The 22,327-nt window shown below is 41.9% G+C and overlaps 1 protein-coding gene across 1 annotated transcript in view; it reads right to left on the bottom strand.

The window, feature by feature from the left end:
• THSD7A (thrombospondin type 1 domain containing 7A) overlaps window positions 1-22,327 on the bottom strand; it is a 1,031,465-nt gene that overhangs the window by 423,324 nt on the left and 585,814 nt on the right. Inside the window, exons 5-6 of the mRNA XM_078663785.1 lie at window positions 10,919-11,074; window positions 9,066-9,269 (exon numbers count right to left, since the gene is read on the bottom strand). Coding sequence (XP_078519911.1) covers window positions 9,066-9,269; window positions 10,919-11,074 — 360 coding nt within the window. The remainder of the gene's footprint in view (window positions 1-9,065; window positions 9,270-10,918; window positions 11,075-22,327) is intronic.

Genomic DNA, 22,327 nt, shown 5'->3' with positions numbered 1-22,327 from the left:
TCAATTACAAGCTTGCACTTGACAATCACAACTGGCAAATTAGCACTCGGTGAAGGTATCAAACATAACACGGTGCTACTTGACAGTTATCTACATCTAGCCCTACACTGTTGGGTGAGATTATCTGGCAAAACCACAGCCTCTGATGTACCTATTTTTTGAAAGAGGCTTGAACTCCTGCTTTTTTTGTGATGAATTGGAGACCGCAGTCTGATTAGCACATTCCAACTAAAAATAAAACATTCTTGTGATAACGAATTTGAAGGAAGACATGGTAGGTTGTGCAATAGTACTAGCAGGGTCGACGGGCACCGAACATTTCCCCGGCGGGCCGAAGGGGTGGGGGCCGGTATTGTGCCCGTTGGGCCGATTTTTGCCACTAGGGGCGGTTTCATAGCTGTGCTGCAATATCAGCCCCCTGTACCAAAACTGGGAGTGGTGCTTCTTGTTAGCACCCCAAACCCCCCTTCGAGCAGCAATCTGCAAGGGCAGGTTGCCGTTCCCAGTCCGGCTCTGAGTTCTAGCCATGTTCTCCCAAAAAACATTACCTATGCCAGGAAACAATATATAAAATCTCAGTTACAGGAACACTGGGAGATAGTCTAATGATAGCAGCCAAATGTTCAGCAGTAGGAATCTAAAAGAACTAAAGGGTCGAGATAATTAAAGGTTGAATGAATAATAATCCTCCACCCACACCTGGGTGCTGTATTGGGTGCATTTGTGCACAGATTTGAATAAAAAACTTACGTTGTTTCCTACTCAGAGGATGGCAAGATATTAGCAAAGAGTGAGATATGTAGGAGCAGACTATCAAACTTTCATTCAATGCAGCAAGACATCTTGCTGTGCTGCTTGAAAGGAATGCACCATATTTATCAATATATGGCGCTTTCCTGCTCTCCTCGTGCAGTGGTGCACAATTTGCTGCCTAGAACCAAGGCAGGCACCTTTGCTGTAGGGTTCCCTTCCATTTTAAGCAGGATTGGTTTTGTGCAGGAAAGGCCACCTTCCTGCCCAAAAACAATCCTCATGGGCATTTTCCTCTTTCTAACTGTGCTGCAGACTGCAACACACTGAGAACGAGGAAATAACAAGGAGAAATACAGATATTTCTCCTTGTTGCTCCTCTGGTGGGAAGTTATACAATGCTGACACATTTCCAAATCTACCAGTATAGGTAAATCTGGAAATGCATTAGAATACATGAGTGGATGTGATGCAACAACCACGCTACACCTATGGGACCCCTCCCATGGACCTCCTCCCCTGTTGTTTTACAGTTCGACACACTCCCCTGCCAACCCGGCGGTCATGCCTGTGCAGTCCAACCGTGGCCACAGCCTACACTTTCAATCTACACAGGTAATTAGCTGTCGCCTCACCCCCACGCTCCCTCGCTTTGCCTGTGAGTTATCCCCGAAGGTCATTTCACTTAATCTACACCCCCTTTTTTCCTCTCCAGGGGCCCCGCAGGCCCGCCCACATCCTCACCCGGACGGAGGTCGATTCAGCAGCCTACTTAGACTAAAATCCACTGCCACTCTCCATCTGCTTTTACGAAGTAAACACCCAACACCGGGTTGGAATTATCACTGGTTACTTGGTGAGTTGTCTGACTTATCAACCCCGCCTCCCGCCCTTAGCCTTCAACTGTGTCCAGTAGCCAACTCTTACCCTTTGCTTTGCCTTTCTCCTCCCCTTCCAGATGCCTACTCTCCTACTGTGCACATACACGGAACAGGTAACCTCCATACCTTAACCTCTCATCCTCATTCTGCTGGCATACTATGTACTAGCCACCTATGCCTTTATCTCACCCTTGTATCTCTGGTTTACTACTCATGTTGCCCTCTCCGTTCTCTTAGACCCTGCATCATACAGTCCATGAGTTTTACCCTAATCATTTAATCTCTGCCAGTCCGTCAGTATCCTCACATTTGTGTCTTACGACTTAGCATCTTCTGCGGGTCGCACAATCACCACTCCACACTTGTCACACACACACACATTGTTCCTTTTCCATTGTTGCTACATATCATGTCACTTTATCCGTAGCCTTTCTTTTACCGGTGCTTTTCTCATGAGGTCCTACCCGTGACAGCAGCACCCTCACAAAAGTCCCAACATTTATTGTGTTTTACCCGCATTTTATTCATGATCCACTGACTATGTAAGCGGCACACCCACAACAGTCACCGCTCACTTTGTGCTGTGTATTTCTCCTTACCCAAGGGTGCACTTAAGGTGATCCCAACATCCCTGCTTTTTCCACAAATGTATTTAGGACAACGACATTGTCACTCTCAGTCTCCCTCATACCCTTACCCTTTGTTTTGTATCTTCCCCAGCCCTGAAGTGTCACTGGACCATTCCTTGTGACGAAACACGTGTTGGCTGGTTGTTTTTGATGTATTACAGACGTTGCCTTGTGATAAATAACTTTTTCTAAAAACTTACACCAGTGTCGACCTCCGCATTATCAATATGTCAACACAATTGTACTAACTTTGTAATATCCTCACAATGTGTGCCGGGACTGTCCTCGTTCTACAGTGTGGATCTCGCGACTCACACACAACCAGGGGTTATCGGGTAAATCCCTCGACCTGGCAGCACCGTATTTACTCAGATACACGCAAAACACTACGCACATCAGTTAAAGCGCCATTCTTCATGCATTACTAAAAACCCCACCTCTAGCCTACAACACTGGGAGATAGTCAAATGATAGCAGCCAAATGTTCAGCAGTAGGAATCTAAAATAACTAAAGGGTAGAGATAGATGAAGGTTGAATGAATAGTAATCCTTTATCCACACCTGGGTGCTGCATTGGGTGCATTTGCACACAGATTTGAATAAAGAACTTACATTGTTTCCTACTCAGAGGATGGCAAGATATTAGCAAGGAGTGAGCTGTGTAGGAGCAGATTATCAAACTTTCATTCAATGCAGCAAGACATCATGCTGTGCTGCGTGAAAGGAATGCACCATATTTATCAATATATGGCGCATTCCTGCTCTCCTCGTGCAGTGGTGCACAATTTGCTGCCTAGAACAAAGGCAGACACCTTTACTGTAGGGTCCCCTTCCGTTTTAAGCAGGATTGGTTTCGTGCAGGAAAGGACACCTTCCTGCACAAAACAATCCTCATGGACATTTTCCTCTATCTAACTGTGCTGCAGACTGCAACACACTGAGAAAGAGGAAATAACAAGGAGAAATACCGATATTTCTCCTTATTGCTCCCCTGGTGGGAAGGTATAGAATGCCGACACATTCCCAAGTCTACCAGTATAGGTAAATCTGGAAATGCATTAGAATACATGAGTGGATGCGATGCAACAACCACACTAGACCTATGGGACGCCTCCCAGGGGCAGATTAATGCAAGACACCTCTTTGCAAAGCCATGCATTACTCCAGATATATCAAGCACCGCAGGGTCATGCATGTTGGCCTTGCTTGGGTTGGTAAATCCAACTTTAGTGTTGCATTGTCCTTCCTTTACCTTGCATGATGCAATGATAATGCAACACTTTTAAAAATATGACCTGTAGTGTTTTCAAAAGGAGTGGGGTGATTTTGACTAAGTACTTATGTAATACACATTTCTGCAATTCCCCCAACTAAAGAAGAAACTTTGTCGGAAAATGTAAAAAAAAAGCAGCTACTTACAAAAATGTTTTGTTAAACAACTAATATACTTTTGAAAAATGGCCTGAATACTTGAAAATACAGTCAATTAGCAAAGAACACATATTCGCAAATCTAAATCAGGTTGAAATACTCCCCTATTGGCTGGATGGAAAATTAGCAGAATTTATTTCATTTTCACCATAATTGCAGCTAAAGAACTACTATCCAATTTCCCACCTCCAAAGTAAATTTTCCCATCTTGTAGTTGATTTACTGTTCTCTTTATATCGCTGAGAATACATCATATGGAAATCCCAAGAGTTGAAAATAGGCAGTGTAAGGACTATTCACTATTTCTCTCTCCATTACATTTCTGAAAAGGGATTTTGATACCCTTGCCTTCAGCTCGTAAGACATTACTTCAATTATCTGGCTATTCTACAAAGAGAACAGGCTTCAATGGTAGGCATGACCATGGACAAGTTTCTCTTACTCTATTTAATTCCACTTCTTGTATAAACTCAGTTCAGCAATTGTAGCAACATGACAAGCGCATTTCACAAATCACACACCACTACAAAACATTTTGCAAATAGGACACGCCCATAACCTGCACCCTTTCCAACCTAACCCCCCCAAAAAATGTATATAGCTCTCTTTCATTCTATCTCTCGCTCCATTTTGCTCCACTACTGACTTATTGGAAGCGATGACTGACAACATCGCATTGGTCACCGCACACAGCACCTAAACATTTTCCACACTGTAATTGGCAATGTAATACGCTTCCCGTCTGCGAATATACATTGTCGCCTCATTAGGTATCTGAAGCACTCAATATATGCAAATACAATCCATGCAATATCTGTGACTGTGATACTGAATCCCCTATAGGTCCTCATAGCCGCGCTCAGTTAAGAACCACTGTAGCTAGGCTGCCATTTGCAATCTACAAAGAGAGGTCAAAGCAGATGGTAGACATTTTACTGTTAAGAGTTAAAACTAATTTAATAAGAGTGAAAGCATTCTTAATTCTGCACTAGAAAACCACTAATGTGTGCATAATTGAAGGCCAAGAGACCGCTGATTTAAGTAAAAAGAGCAAGAAACAATGAAACTGCCTGTTCATAATAAATTCCACTGAGCGTGGTACACCACAAAGGTCTCCAAAGGGACTGCGTTCAGCAAAGCTACATGCTGAATATTTGTCAACAAGTCCTAGTCTCGTTTAATTATTCTGTTATTAATTGGATTCTGGTAAATGAAGGATTGCATGTATAAATAAGTATGTGTTCCGTATGTGGCAATAAATAGCAAACGCTTTTGTACCAAGTGTTCCCAACTGAGTTCAAACTCATTTAAGAAACAAGTTTATAGTCACTCGTCACCCTAGACAAGTGATCTGCTCAAGTAATCAACTCCAATCCTCTCTCCCCAATTTAATTGCAAAACAACATTTGCTACAGCAGCTAAGCACTTCCTGGTGACCCCGTTATTCAGTCTGTATGAAGTATTTCCAGGCTTCGCGCCTCTTCTTTGTTGGGCTGGCACAATTCTTTCCCAATTTGCCTTTGGATCATAGAAGGACACTGAGCTTTTGTTTATACCATAAAGGCTCAATATAATAAACACAGTTATGCCCACGATTAAGACGTATTAAACAAATTAAATTAAGTTGCCTTTAATTAATAATTACATTTGAACTGCAGATATTCAGTCACATTTGCAATAATAAAAGTCATTAAGACAAAAGGCGTGAATAATGAGATATTTTCTTCAAAACGGTCTGAAGAACATATTAACAAATGTGAAGAAAAAAGTAATTATCTTTTTTGCAGCTTTTGTTTGTAAATGGTACCATAATAGAAGGCTTGCTGATGCAGACTGAGCCATAGAGAAACCTTTCTTACTAAAAGTCTTATTTGCCGGGTTCAAAAATTAGAATAAACAATGTAAATAACTTACAAAATATTTATTTGTATTTATTTAAAAATAAAAGAGTGGTCTAACACTCTACAGAGATGATCATATTGGAATTGAATAATGCTTGACAGAGAAATGAGAGTCCATAAAGACTTAAAAAAGTACCCTGTAGTCATAATAAAGTTGTTTAGTTCACACAAAATGCACTCTTTTTATTGACAATCACTTTGACCCATTTGACAAATCTGAACAAAACTTTCGTAAACGAGCACGAGTATCTAAGACGGATCCTTTGAAATGCTGTGGAAATTAATCAAGCGGTTATTATAGATTGGAGGGTTCCAGAAATTTCACTTCCTGTTCAAAGTCACATGGGAAATGAAGTCAACTTCTTGTGATTCTTGTGATTCTTAGCAAATCCCTCAATCTCTGTGAGTCTAAAAGAGTGAATTTATATGTGTGCAATCCCAACTTGATGTATATGATCTTTTAGATCGTTTCCTATTTTCCCAAGTATTGTACAATGCTTTGTTGCTTCCAAGCTAGGTTCACAATATAAAAGTATCATTCATACAATACATAGCTTCCCACTACAGTAAAATTGCTTGACAGATTTACATCAAATCTCGGAAGAAGACTAGAATGAGTAAAATTCCTTCCTTGTATGGTTTTGTTCAAATTTGATGAGACATTTTAAAAGAAATGTAATTAAAATGTTGTTATGTCTAGACAAACCCTAGACCTTGCTCTAGTGGTAGCCAAATCCCTGGGCTCATCCATACTCACTGACAATGGTGTTTTGCCATGCACATCAGCTCTGGCCTTTTGATCAGTCCCTTTGTCTTCAAAGTTCGCTACCTAAATTACAAGATGTTGGCTCCAGCAACACCCTGCTCCAAGCCCTGGGCCCCAGAATCCACTGTGGACTATGAACAGAGGGCCTGGCATCAGATCATTCCACGGCTACCATGCCCAAAGAACCTGCTGTGGGCATGTTGTGTGTTTTTGCGCTTCTTTATGAAAACATTTTCGAGGTGTTTGAGGACTGTTTTTCATTCGTTTCTCCAAACTGATTGGAGGGCTGTTTTCCCATTCACAAACCTAGAGTGTCAAATTAACTTGTTTTCTTTCAAATAAATCATGTTTTTCAGATTTTTTTTAATGAGGTGTTTTTCTCACCCCACTGGACTCTGCAAAGTATTTTTTAGCATTCGGAGTTCTTGAACTCCTTGTATTGTGCAATGGCAGACAGGATTAAAAGACAATTTGGTGCAAGACAGTCAGATTGAGGCAGTTCTAATACCATTCATTAACCATTTATGAATCAAATTCAAGATAGAAAATATTGCTGTCTCTACCACACAGATTTATTTTGCAATTTAAAACGGATCTCAAACCCTGCAATAAACGTTGAAAAGGTACTACCCCTATGAAGCCCACTCAACATGCTTTGCATCGCAAAATTTTGAAAAGCTGAGGAATGGATTTGAACCAGACCACCACAAGGGCCTAATGTTGCTCCATTACAATCTATCCACGTGTATGGTAAACATTCCAATATGACATGCAATGAAAGTTGGCACTTTGAAATCACCCAAATAACTTTGCATTCCCCCACAGATGAAAAGTAGGCTCCTGAACTAGACGCAGAAGAATAACGTTGAATTGTTATATAGGTTCTTTAAACGTGACCACAGCTGTTAGCACGTAAAAACTTTTTGTATGAAAGTCTCAGAAGAACCATTGCCATAGAGACGCTAGCACCATCTATGTAATATGCTAAGTGAGTATAGGGTGTGGATGGATAGCATGTAACGTATGACCAAAGGCCATGCCTTATACCCAGTAACTATAAAACACTCCCTAATGCTTGGTTAGGTGGGAAACAGGGGGCATGGAACTGGGAGCAAGGAGTGTCTTTGTGAATCCATAAACCTGTTGCTGAAGACCATATGCATCAGATTCTTGTGATTTGACCCTATAGTTGTTTCATTGCCTCGCCAAGGAAAGACCCTTTTAGGATTAGGATTCTGCATCACAACTAACTTTGAATGAAAAAATCAAACAGGCTACCACTGCAACCATCAATACTGCGTTTCAAAATGTGCCCACCTTCTGAAGCAATTTTGGAGAGAATGGGGGGGAAACATGTCTTACCTCATGTCTGCCATCCATGACTAACTCAGTTCTGTGTGTAGCCACCTAACTTCTCCACAGCAAGTAATACATTTTTCTAACCTTTTGACAGCCTCAAAAATCTATTGGGCCCGCTTCACAAAATGGGCATACATTTAAACCCTTACACATATGTGTAGATCTATGACTTTTGGGAATTCAAAATATTCCTAGCAGGGCAGCTTTGCCATATCAATATACCATATGCAAAGCGCACAGCTACCTCCGGAGAGGTGTCTCGGCGAGGGGGATCGAACCATAAACCCTCTGGACAAGAGTCAGGCACCCTGGCCGCTGCGCCACACCTCTTCCATAGAGACTGCCATTCCCAGCATACAGAATTATCGCCACAGAAAATGTGCGCTTTAGGGAAATGCAGTACGTACAAGCATTTGCACTTTTGTGTGTTTTTTTCTCCACAAGAAAGCACATTTTTTTCTGATTGGGAAACATCTTCCTCTATAGTGCTACGTTTAGCAGTGTTCAGTCTCCCCTGCAACAGAGGAAAGGATTTATTCCAGGCTTTTGCGGTACAAAATATGTGACCATTTCCTCTGTGAGAAAGGGTGGTAGATCAATCTATGAATGTTCACAAAGTCAAAAGATTAGTGATGCTTTGTAATGCCCTGTGCCCACCATTGTGATTGCTTCAACATAATGGAACGCAGTTGTGGCCTACATATACACAGGAGTATGTGGATTTACATCTGCTATGTATTTCAGCACGTACACCTATACACAGCTGTTCATAGCCGAAAATGACTTGGGCACATTGTGTATATATGTGTCTGTGTGTGTGTGAGAGACAGAGAGAGAGAGAGCGAGTGGGTGCATGTGTGAGTGTGTAGATGTGTGTGTGTGCCTTTGTGTGTCTGCATGATTGAGTGTATGTGTGCATGTGTGTTTGAGAGAGAGTGTGTGCATGTGTGGGTGTGTAGATGTGTGTGTGCTTTTGTGTGTCTGCATGTTCGAGTAGGTGTGTTTGTGTGTGTGTATAACATCTGAACTATGCAAAGTTACTTTTATGCATTTAAGTTGTCATGTAGACATGGCAAGAAACTTGCAGTTACTCTGTGTAATGCTCCACTGCTATTTTGACCAGATCCATGATCAATAAATCACATGAATTAAAAAATTAAACAGTTCTGCATCGATACGGTTTTAATGCATGAATTTCCCTTTGAACCATTGAGAAAGGTTTTAGGTTTTTGGAGTCCAACATAACATTAAAAAATCCAACATAAAAAGTGCATCTCTCCAGGTTGAAAGTAAAAGATATAAACTCATAACAGACACACAGGGATGAATGAGTGGCTGGCGGCCTTACCGTCACTGGTGATGCAGGTAACCACAGGGACTTGAGTGCCGGAGCCACACTGCCTGCCATTGTCAGGGATGCACTCTTCCAGCCTCACCAGCTTCCAGTCGTAGCAGGATGGCTCTTCACAGGGGATAGCTTCAATCAGGTGAGGGCAGTTCCCTGTCCCTCCTGTGGGTTCATTTGATATGTATCGCTTTCTTAGCTTGAAACCTAAGTGTGATACAATATGGAGCTGTTGGTGTGTGCATAAAAGCATGAGTATAGTTCATCAAATTATTCTACTGTGGAAAAACAGATCGACAAAAGATAGGCAAAAAAGTTTGTAAAACCGATTATACAGAGAACACAAAATGTGGGCGTCTTGTTTCCATTTGCCTCAAAATGTAGGCATGGACGATATTGATATTAATAAAACGCATTCGAATTCCTGATAATACTATTTCCTTTTAGTCAAATACCTACATGCTGAAGCTATATTAGTGTGGATAATGGACAAATAAATCAGGGGCTAAGCCACCTACCGTGCAGCACCTCCAGAGACAACAGTCCCTAGGGATGGGAGACGCCCTCTGCACCCACATTGTTGCTATTTTTACTACCAGTTCAGGATATGAGGAGCCATTTTTCTTACTTGTATTAGAGCCAGTGAGTGTAGTCACTAAAATATGTGCTTATATTTGCTTTTGAAATGTGACAAGTGGAGGTAACTGGCTGTTTCATCCAAAAGACATTCCCTCTCCCATTTCATTATCTGCTAGTTGGCCAGAGCAAGTGGACAGTTCAAATACAGTGATACCACCATTCTTCCAGGTATGAGATAGGGAGGGTAAATGAGTACTGTGGCTCTTACGCGTGGGCGGTGCGTTCACCTATTATCAACTGAACTTTCATGCAATGCTTCAAATATGCAAAAATCAGGCATGAACATTTAGCGCAATTGCAATTTTTGCCTTCTGCTAATGCTGCTGTGGAGGCCGCAATTATATTTGTTTATTTTGCTCAAAAGGCACATTTTTACCATGTGAACATATGGTTTTCGTAGGAAAACTAGGGTTGTTTGTAAGAAAAACCCGCTGCTTAGCACTATGTGGCAAGTGGGTTTCTTTTTTTCTGATTATGCGAACTGGGCGAACTTAGTGAACCATTCAGTCTGGACACAATGGGGCATATTATCAAGGGGGTTTATCTCCGCTTTTTTGGCTTTAAAAGCCAAGAAAGCGGAGACAAAATAATCTCCCTATTACCTAGCTGTCGCTAACAGCAGTTAGCGACAGCTAGTAGGAGATAGCGACCATCTTGGGCCCCACTTTGCATGTCAGTGATATTTATCACTAATGATATGCAAAGTGGGCGTGCCAAGATGCTAGCGACTGGAAACAGTCGCTAACATCGCCATCTCCTATTACCAACTTTTGGAGATATTCGCGCTAAGCGCAAATATCTCCAAAAGCTAACACCTGCCCTGAGCAGTTCTTAGCCATGTTATCCAATGGGAGGTGGATAACATGGCTAAGAGCATTAGCTCGGTAAGGCATGAATATCGCGGACTTTTCAGCGATATTCATGCATTGCGTCCGTTTTTTATCGCATTTGCGATAAACCTTGGTAATACCAAGGTTTATCTGCGATAAAAATCGCCGCAGCTTAGTGATAAAATTTTGTCTCTAACCAAGCAATAGCGATAATTATCGCTATTGCTTGGTAATATGCCCCAATGTTCTCAATAGAATGTAACAACTCACTCACTCACTCATAATATTTCTAGCAGGGTATCGTGTTGTCTTCTCACACCGACAGGAGAAGAGAGATTAGCGAAAATTAAAGTAACAACATTACTGTAACACCTTTTACTATTCTACCTTTTTTACCCTGCTGATCTTCACAACTCTCAAAAGTGCAGGGTCCCCAGGCTGACCAGGCAGACACTTCACACTCAATCGGACAGGGGATGTGGCACAGCTGATTCGTACTGGGAGCTGGTCCTGTGCAGAGCCTCCGATCTACAGGTTTTGATGCTGTTGAAAGCAAAGAAAATAAGTTACTTCTTTTACCATTAAATTGACTACAAATACACAACACTTGTTTTCACTATGACAATGTTTAATACCACAGTAATGATTTAGTTTGCAGGTAATTTGATCTATTAGCATTACGAGATAATGTAAGTATTTTTACTTTTTGCTTTTTCTCAGTAGTTGCCAAGAAGAAATACATTTGAATAAATGTTAAAAAAACAGCAAAGTTGACTGTAAGTTATAGTAAGTGTTCTACAAAATAAATAGGTGGACAAACAAATGCAATTGTACTTTGTAGCCTGAGGAAATACAATGAAAGCGGTTTAAAAAAATATTTAAAGGAATATATAAAAAAATCAAATCAAGACAAAAAACCTTGTCACTTGTGAAAGAAGGTTTCATTTAAGGACAGCCAGAAGTGAGATTGAGAAGTTATGATGAGGAAAATGGTGATAGGTAATTCACCTGAATGAAAAAGAGAGCATATTGCACAGAAATTATTGAGAGAATATTTTGATGGGACAAGCATACATATTTGTTGCATGAGAAAAGACAAGCACATGAAGCCACAAATAGAGACAAACCGAGGAGTTCACATTGTTGGGGAGGTGAACATGCATGGTCAAGGAAGAACAAATAGTAAAGAGAAAAGAGGGAGGGAATGTGAAATGCAGTGTATAATTTCTTGGTGAATCCATGAATTGTGGCTATTTGGGTTGTGCAGCAGAAACCTGTGCAGGTAAGAGGGGTGGGGCGGGGTGGGGGGCGGAACTCGACAGACACCTGTCGAGTCCTAACCCCCACACCCCACCACTCTAACCGGCAGTGCAGGAACAATGTAGAACACATATTTTCAAAGAACCTGCATGTAAGTTCCACAAAGCCAAGAAGACAAGAACTGTAGGGCAATATTTTTGATTATGGTTTTTCAGATTGCTACTTTGCTGATGAGGTGAAAATTATATTTTCGATAAAATACATGGATTCAAAATGCATTTCACTTATGGAAATTGAATTGTACATATCCAGATTATCAATTTACAAAATGTGTTAAGGGGAGGGGTTATGGCAAGCACAGAGCAAGGTTCATCCCTTATTCATAAAGAAATGCAAAAGGCCCTTCTCTCTCATCCGCTTCCCATTCCCCCCTGAAAGTCATAACCTTGTCCAGGAAGGCAAAGAAAGGATCTGGGACAAATGTACAACTTGACTGCACTGCACCTTCATTTATAAAACAACCCCTGTGCCGATGCTGTGCAGAAGTTCATGTCTATTCTACTATGCATTGAAATATAATCTTTTCTATTTTCATAGATGGGCTTTTAAGGCATGGCCATGAAAATTCAAAAACAAGCAGACCTTCTAATCCACACTTTAATTCGGCCCTGCACCACTGCATGTTGATGTTCCCACAATATCTGTGTCAGTAAAACCCTTTATGAGTTCAAAATCCATTTTTGGTAATTAGAAAATGTTGGTTTGCCATAGTAAAAAGACGATTTTCAGGTGTAAATTAAACTGACACATGCAATTAGCTATGTAAAGGTGGCACGTTCACCCTACTTTAGAACCCCCCCCCAAGTTAAGCCTCTACTGAATGATCCAGATTGAAATCCTATACGTCAGCAGCTACACCCTCTCAGTACACAGTGTTCAACACTAGCATTCTCTTCTAGCCTGCATTGGAATACACATGACCACATGGATGTCTGCAGTGCCAACTAGCACTGATATGTTCCACATGCAACAACCAAAGACTCACCTCTGCAAGGAGACCCTGTGCTGACCATTGCGCTACTACCAACTGTCCGTAAAATGTACATGCACTAAATATCAAATCTACCAGTCATTTTGTATGCTGCGCTATCTCTGGCACTCTTTCACTCCACCTACTCCTGCAAGTAGCACTGACGTCCGGAAGGGCTAGTTTCTGCAATAATTTACTCCTTAAGCACCAATCTACACAACCATCTAAGTGATCTTCCATGCTTTGATTCTGCAACAGAATTGAACTACATTTGTTACCCCCTAACATGTGACCAAGCTATTCCCTTAAATGTCACACTAACAAACGGCACATGTATGCATGAATGGGATAGTGCGGTAATGGGCAACAAAACAACTTCTAATGGTCATATATATCAAAGTTGAGCCCTTCTTACCATGCTAAGGGCCTGATTTAGATGTTGGTGGATGGGTTACTCCTTCACAACGTGACGGATATACCATCCGCTGAAATATAAATCTTGTTATATCCTATGAATTTACATTTCAGTGGCCGGGATATCTGTCACCGTTGTGAAGGAGTAATCCATCCGCCAAGATATAAATCAGGCCCTAAGTCTTTCTTGTCCTGCAATGGACCTTTGAATTGTGTATTAGGAGTCAAGGAGAAAGTTAGACATCTTGAGAGTTGTATTGTCGTTTAAAAATGTTGTCTTCTCATTAGGAGATTAGTAAAATATCTTTATTTATTTTTGGTCTTTATTTAGTTACTCCATCAATTAAATAAGATTACAGAAATCTAATCAAAAAGTATAAAATGATTTTAAACATATTCCTTAATGGAACATGTTCCCTATTCTATAGATCAGGATCAGAGTTTTAGTTTGTGAAGAACTCATAAAGAGTTTGGAATCAAAATGGAAAAGAGTGAAATCCAGGAGAATGAAGCTTTGAAATCAAATTCAGCTCAGCATACATTTGCAGTGGCAATCTGGCGAATCATAGTAAAGTCAAGTAAAGGAGGGAAACAGTGGCAGCAGTAGCTACCACCGTCAAAGGTCTGGGTCAATCTTCAAAGCAAAAGCATATAAGAGAAGTCTCTAGCTACATAGGATAATGCAGTAATAAAAAGTCAAGAAAAACATATTGAAAACATTGTTGCTGGCTTCTTTCTCCATGAGCCAATGAAAGGACAGGGATCTTTGGTAAGCCAGTCCAGTTTCTCAGTTCCCACAGAAATGCGTGTGGATTAAATATTTTATCACGTTGTTAGCTACAGACAGTTTTTGCGAGGTTAGATTCTGGAAACATCAGGCTTCTCATATCCATTGACCGTCTATATCTCCACTTGTTTCACTACGAAAACAATGAACCACTAACTAAAGAACAAAATCATTATTAAGTAATACATTCTTTTTACATTAAACAACAGTCATTATTGTTCAAATGGGCAATCTACTCAAATATTATATGAAAATTAAGAGCATGTCATCACTTGTATCAGCGCTATTAGGCCAGACCAGTGACCGCAGCGCACTATAAAAATTACAATAACAGCTACGACTATGAATTAGATAGCATATTTTAAATCTGCGCCAAAAGGTTCACCAATGTTTCTTTCCACTCCAGTGAATGTTCAATGCTGATCATTATGTTAATAAGTTGCTCGTGTGTCCACCTTAAATCACCAACCACCCTAGAGTGAAATATGGCCACTTTGCTTCCTTTATCTGCTCTCTTCGTCTACCTCCTTTATGTTGTTCAGTGCTTTTAGGTCCAATAAATATTAATGGCTTTCATGGTGATGCAGGTCTTCATTTATAACAACTGGAGCCGACATCTGCTCCCCACTGAGCCGTCATCAATGAGCGCAGGAAACAGCAGGGGCCATTGTGGGCTTCTTAGAGCTAGAAATATGGCCGAGCCCAATGTCAGTGAAATACAGAGGTATGTACAGGACCTGGCACCTGCAGGCCATTCTGTTAGCAGCAGTGTTTGAAAAACACTATAAAATAATGGCATGAATATGGTAGCCGTTCAGATCTGTAATCGAAATTCTGTGCATGTGCCTTCAGCATGGGAGCTTTCTGGGGCGCGCGGGCGCATGCTGAGTTCTTGTTTGCAAAATGTCTCCCCTCTGATGGCATATTTAATGATCTATGCGATACAGATTAATCACTCTTGCATCTACGGGCAAACAGCCACAACAGGAAGTCATCACTGTAATAGCTACACTACTTTCACCAAGAAGAAGACGATCATACATTTATGAACATTAAATATTTCTACCTTGTGTTTTATAGTTTCCGGAACAATGTGAATAGCACTAAAGTTATCAAACCAGCATTGCTGAGAGAGGTCAGGCAAACAGGCCAGCCTTAGTTTCCTGAAAATAGCTGTGTGTGCGCACATACGTGTGTGAACGCATACATGCATGTTTGTAGGATCTCTTACATTGCACAAAATAAATTATTCTCAGATGTAATGTATGCATTTCTCATTTATATTTGTTAACAACTGGAGGACAAGAATGAGAACAATGTGAGATAATCTTAGCGGTAACAATAGGTTTTTGTTGCTAGGATATGCAAAGGTAGACATGCTAATCTTGTACATTAAAAGGGGCACTGTTATGTTATGTTAAATTAATTTTGTATAGCGCATAGCTACCCAACAAGAGTTTCCCAGCGCTGAAACCTAAAAAAAGAGCAGAAGCGAAGAATCAGAGACTGCAAGAAATGCAAACTATTGGTTAAATAACCAAGTTTTTAGAAGTTTACGAAAATTCATATATGAAGTTTCATTGCGAAGTGCGATAGGAAGAGAATTCCACATGGATGGACCAAGACAAGCAAACGAACAACCTCCCATTCTTGAAAGTTTAATCCTAGGCACCAGAAATTTTCCCTGAGTGTTCGATCGTAATAGGCGGGAAGGTTGGTAGGGTTGGACTAGGGTTTGCAAGTATTTAGGAGCAGAACCATCCTTGATTTTATAAATATAGCTCAGGGCCTTGAACTTAACGCTGTTTTCAACCCTGAGCCAATGGAGGTTGCGCAAAACACTGGAGGTGGGAGTTGTTTTAGAAAGCTGACAGAGCAACCTGGCAGCAGAATTCTTTACCACCTGCAATCTCCGTGTAACATCCTTATTTGAACCCAAATAGAGGATGTTTCCGTAGTCCATTCTAGATGTCACAAGTGCCTGGACTACGTTTTTTTGAGTGGAGATTGGGAGCATCCAAATCGTTTTTCTCAGCCATTTTAGAATGGTGAAACAAGTAGCTGCCACCTTTACTGCCTGCTGCTTCATGGATAATTTGTCATCAATGATGCCACCCAAATTACGGACATGATCAATGGGTTGAGGTAGAGCACCCATTTCACTATGCCAGTGCTGGGGACCCCAAAGATTTTTATTTTTTCCCAAAATTAGGACCTCAGTTTTCTCGCTGTTAAGCTTGAGTAGATTTACTTGCATCCAAGATGCGATATTCCTCAAGCCAGCCTGAAGAGCTGAAGGTCCAGATATCCTTTCCGTGGAAAGGGAGAAGATGATTTGGGTATCATCTGCAAAGGAAAAAAGGCACAACCCAGCCTCTTCTGCAATTGTCGCCAGAGGTTTAACATACAAATTGAACAGAAGAGGACTTAGGATTGAACCTTGGGGTACCCCATAAGGAGAGGTATGAATTTTAGAACTGGCCCTGGATGAAAAAACTTGAAATGTCTGTTTAGTTAAGAAACACTTCCAGATCAAAATGGATAGGCTAATTACCTGGATAATTACAGTTGATTTACAGAATAACTACTTTGCATGTAAGAATCATATGAAGAATAAGAGCTGGGGTGACCAACTCTGGGCCACAAGAAATGGAGCTGTGTCCGAATTTTGGACTTTAATATATATGATGGATTTGGAAACAAAGACTCATGGCTTTCTTGAGATAGAGACATGGCTCATGCTCTTTTGTAACAGTGATGAAACACACTGGACACTTCTGGATGCAAAATGCTTTCTATTCTAGTTAATATAAATAAGTTCTCATAGACTAAAGGACTCGGTTATAAAGATTTCACCTAGCCTATTTAAGGCTTTGAATATTAGCATCATAGCCAGCTGCAGAAGGCTACACTGGTTTAAAGGCCCTGAATCTGAGTTATAGGCCAGAGGTGCAGCCGATGATCTATAACTAGGGAGCATGCCTTTAACAACCAGATTAGCTCGAGGCAGAGTAAATATGTTCTAAATTAAAAGGAGAGTAACAGAAAGAAAACAGCAGGATGCTGGAGAAGAAAGTCTGTACAAGATATTATTGGCCCCTAACCACTCCAATGTCTTCAATGGATCTCTAAAGCCTTCAGTGCTCTTATAATATTGGTAAAATCTGTGAATCTTAATAATTATTGAAAGCCAATTTACATTTATCTGAGGTGATGTCTACTGCTATAACATAGTGCCAGGCTACAGACCGTGCCCATATACCAACGTTTTTGGAACCAAATTTCAAGGGTGTGGAATAATTATTTCTGTATAAACATACAAGATCAGAGAGTTATCTTCTTTATGCTATTTCATATCAAGAAGACCGTGTAATAAGCAGAGTTGTACCAGACCTAGACAATAACCATGAAGGAAGCCCAATCACTCCATAGTTGTGAACACAATAAATGTGTATATGCTTTAGTTCATCATATATAAACTATACATAAAATGTTCTGTGCTGGGATTAATAAAGCCAAAGGACACGTATCCCTGTCAGACTTACAGTCGTACTTCCCGCACTACTTTAGTGTATAATAGAACGAGAGCTGCCAATCCCACAAATTGTTACCCACGGTGTCATGGTCTCTAGATTCATTTGCAGCATAAAGAAATACAAGAAACTCTTGGCCAGAATGTTTTGATTTTTTCAGTGTCTACTGAACAAAATGAGAGGCAAATATTCATGAATTTCAGCAGAGGTTTAGCAAACTGCCCCTATCCCCAAGAGTTCGAATTAAATACATATGAAAATATATGCAAAAACATAATTTAAGCAATATTATCCAATGGGGAAGGCATTGCCAGGGAGTTATTGACCGGGATGGATTCAGAGAGCCTGAGGTGAAGCCGAGGCCCCCAGTCCACTCTACTTAATTACTACCTGGGACTGCCCTCTCCCATGGATAATATTTCTTTTGTAATTCCAACCCCTACCATTTATGTGTTTCACAAAACTGCTTGTTGGAGGATGTGTTTTTCATGGGACTATTTAGGTGGACAATTACAAGAATATGATAAGGGCCCCCCATTTTAAGACATTTGCAATGCACTGTAGTGAATGCATGAATCCTACGGCACAAAGGAGAGCATGCAGAAAGGGGTATGGAAAATCTAAGGGCCCGATTTTGATGTTGGCAGAGAGTAATATATGTTGGCCTGGCAGAGTTCTTTACGTCTGCCAGACTGAGACAACTCTGACTTCCAAATGTATGAATGACCACCAAGCTGGAGGTCATTTATAAAGCACTGGCAGGAGTCACCATTGCAGTGGTTCCTGTCAATGCATTTCTGCTGTTTAGCACCCTCTGGTGCCAGCCATGTGTCTAGGACCTGGAAGGGCACCTCCTGGGAATCAGGACTCACTCCAAGGGAGGCCAGCAACAGGGCTCAGGCATGTCCAGTTAGTGATGATCAGCTAAGCACTTACGAGAGCATCTGGAAGCTTGTTCTGTCACTGTAGCTCAAACAGGAGGCCAGCCACCTGGCCCCTGGCCCCTGGAGTCACTTCTAGAATGCCTGTGTACAAGGCAAGCAGGTCCCATCTTCCTTTCTTCAGACTGGAGGGCAGTCCTTTTTCAGAATCTTTCACAAGTCCACAAGTATTCTGATGAGAGGTTATCCTCACTGCCAGCCTGTGAGCGAGGCATGACCCTTTGCCTAGATTTTCTCCTTTCCTGTGTTTGGTTCCAACCTATATAGGATAATAAAGGTCAGGCAGGCCTAGCTATGATCTACATGTGTCAGTTGCAGGACAGGTAGCCCTTGGAAGTAAGGAAGGGGGGGTGGACAACCCTGAGGCTACCCTGTGAAGCTCAGGAAGGCTGAGTATAACTCGTAGGAATCCTGCTCAGGAGGTGAACACCCTGCCCCACACCTAAGGCCTTTTTTGTCCCCATGTCTGGAGGGAATACACAAAACACTATAGGAGAGAAATTTGCAGTCTTGTAAGCTTTGAAAACTGGCAGAAATGCATATTTGGTTTGAGCAGAAAAGTGCCAACTTTCTAACAGTTGTATAACAAAAGGAGAAAATACAGCACAAGTGCACGCGGAATTGGTCTAGTTAGACGCAATAATCTTTTCTTCAAAAAAATCTAATATTAAGGTGTGCACCCTGTATGGGCCTATGTCAGCCTCCTGAATATGAAAGTTGACAAAATCAGCCCGGATGAATATCCAGAAACTCAAGGTGCACTGCTATAGTGTCACTTAATCCAAAATGTACAGTTAAGTAATCACAATCATTTTTTTAACACATTATGATGAACTCAATCAAGTAATCAATGAATCATTATCTTTCAACACAAGTACTCAATGTATTTCCAAAGCATAACGAACAAAGAAGATTTCCGAAATCTGCTTTTACTCAATTCAATTTGTTAAGTCTTTATTTCGAACAATTTGATCAAAAAAGACAATAAATAATGAAATCACCATAATAAAACAAGGGCTCCGATACTTCACCAATCTATACATGATGTAAATAGTAGACCAAGTTTATAAAAGAATACAAGCAAGTTTATGTATCTATAAAATGAGCTGTGCATGCTCTCTAACATTGAATACTTTTTTAAGAATTAATAAAGTTTAATAACAATTCAGTTAAAAAAACTGGACCCATATATCCTTGTACCAACTGAAAAAATAATTATGAAATACAGTACAATGCGGAGAAATGCTAAGTAGAAGACTGTGCATTAAATGATCACTGTCTCAGTCTACTTGCTTTCAATCTTCCTTCGAATTCTCCCCACCCATCCTAAAAACTTTGCTAGGGCGATCACGATTACCTCCTGGGTGCTAGTTTTTAATATGCGCAGTGCAGTAGCACTCAACCTGGTACCCATGTTAATACAAATTGGTTTGAGCCATTTGCTTCGTGGAGAACTATATGCAGGACAGACAAACAAAATATGGGGAATTATTTCATCCTCTATCGGGCAGGATCAACATTTACTGTTTTGGGAGTGGAGCCAGGTATTAGTGAAAGCTTTTATCGGTAGTGTACCTATCTGGGAATGGAAAAAAAGTTTCCTATCAATGGGCTTTTTTATGAAGTTCCAAAAATCTTCAAAAATGGGTTCCAACTTGTGTTCCAGAAAAATGCTGGTCAGTGATGATGCTTTGGGGGAGCAAAAGTTCCCTATTCTAGTCATAGCCCAGTATGCTTTCTTATAAGCTTTTTTAGGAGGAAACGTATTATTCATCGGGTCTTCCCATAAATGCCTCATGCCCATATTCACCAGGGCGGAACAAAAGGGGGTGATGATGGACGGAGCATCTGAACCAATCAAGCACTCACACCCAGTCAACAGATCTGGGTTTAATCCATCACCGTTCTTTAGCCCACTCTGCCACCCCAGTTCAGACATGGCCATATGCAAATCAGTCTGACCCTGTGCCTCATGGGAACAGTCCAGCCCGAACTGCCAAGCCATGCCTTCGCTGAACCGGAAACAAGCTTCCGAGGACCGGTTTCTGGCATTTCAGCCGTCTTCAGCCCGGCTTGCTTGAATCCAGTGGCAAAGTGAGCAAGGGACTCACGTCGGAGCATACCCTGCCAACTTATGGCGAACAAAGCGGTACAAAAGGGGGTGGTGATGGACGGAGCATCTGAACCAATCAAACACTCACACCCAGTCAACAGATCAGGGTTTAATCCATCACCGTTCTTTAGCCCACTCTGCCACGCCAGTTCAGACATGGCCATATGCAAATCAGTCTGACCCTGTGCCTCATGGGAACAGTCCAGCCCGAACTGCCAAGCCATGCCTTCCCTGGACCGGAAACAAGCTTCCGAGGACCGGTTTCTGGCATTTCAGCCATCTTCAGCCCGGCTTGCTTGAATCCAGTGGCAAAGTGAGCAAGGGACTCATGTCTGAGCATACTCTGCCAACTTATGGCGTACAAAGCGGTACAAAAGGGGGTGGTGATGGACGGAGCATCTGAACCAATCAAACACTCACACCCAGTCAACAGATCTGGGTTTAATCCATCACCGTTCTTTAGCCCACTCTGCCACCCCAGTTCAGACATGGCCATATGCAAATCAGTCTGACCCTGTGCCTCATGGGAACAGTCCAGCCCGACCTTCCAAGCCATGCCTTCCCTGGACCGGAAACAAGCTTCCGAGGACCGGTTTCTGGCATTTCAGCCGTCTTTAGCCCGGCTTGCTTGAATCCAGTGGCAAAGTGAGCAAGGGACTCACGTCTGAGCATACCCTGCCAACTTATGGCGAACAAAGCGGTACAAAAGGGGGTGGTGAAGGACGGAGCATCTGAACCAATCAAACACTCACACCCAGTCAACAGATCTGGGTTTAATCTATCACCGTTCTTTAGCCCACTCTGCCACCCCAGTTCAGACATGGCCATATGCAAATCAGTCTGACCCTGTGCCTCATGGGAACAGTCCAGCCCGAACTGCCAAGCCATGCCTTCCCTGGACCGGAAACAAGCTTCCGAGGACCGGTTTCTGGCATTTCAGCCGTCTTCAGCCCGGCTTGCTTGAATCCAGTGGCAAAGTGAGCAAGGGACTCATGTCTGAGCATACCCTGCCAACTTATGGCGAACAAAGCGGTACAAAAGGGGGGGGTGATGGACGGAGCATCTGAACCAATCAAACACTCACACCCAGTCAACAGATCTGGGTTTAATCCATCACCGTTCTTTAGCCCACTCTGCCACCCCAGTCCAGACATGGCCATATGCAAATCAGTCTGACCCTGTGCCTCATGGGAACAGTCCAGCCCGAACTGCCAAGCCATGCCTTCCCTGGACCGGAAACAAGCTTCCGAGGACCGGTTTCTGGCATTTCAGCCGTCTTCAGCCCAGCTTGCTTGAATCCAGTGGCAAAGTGAGCAAGGGACTCACGTCTGAGCATACTCTGCCAACTTATGGCGAACAAAGCGGTACAAAAGGGGGTGGTGATGGACGGAGCATCTGAACCAATCAAACACTCACACCCAGTCAACAGATCTGGGTTTAATCCATCACCGTTCTTTAGCCGACTCTGCCACCCCAGTTCAGACATGGCCATATGCAAATCAGTCTGACCCTGTGCCTCATGGGAACAGTCCAGCCCGACCTGCCAAGCCATGCCTTCCCTGGACCGGAAACAAGCTTCCGAGGACCGGTTTCTGGCATTTCAGCCGTCTTTAGCCCGGCTTGCTTGAATCCAGTGGCAAAGTGAGCAAGGGACTCACGTCTGAGCATACCCTGCCAACTTATGGCAAACAAAGCGGTACAAAAGGGGGTGGTGAAGG

The sequence above is a fragment of the Lissotriton helveticus genome, chromosome 10 (genome assembly GCF_964261635.1).
Source record: "Lissotriton helveticus chromosome 10, aLisHel1.1, whole genome shotgun sequence".
In the NCBI taxonomy this organism is placed as follows: domain Eukaryota; kingdom Metazoa; phylum Chordata; class Amphibia; order Caudata; family Salamandridae; genus Lissotriton; species Lissotriton helveticus.
The sequence above is the reverse complement of the archived record's forward strand: the minus strand, read 5'-3'. Positions and strand labels throughout refer to the sequence as shown.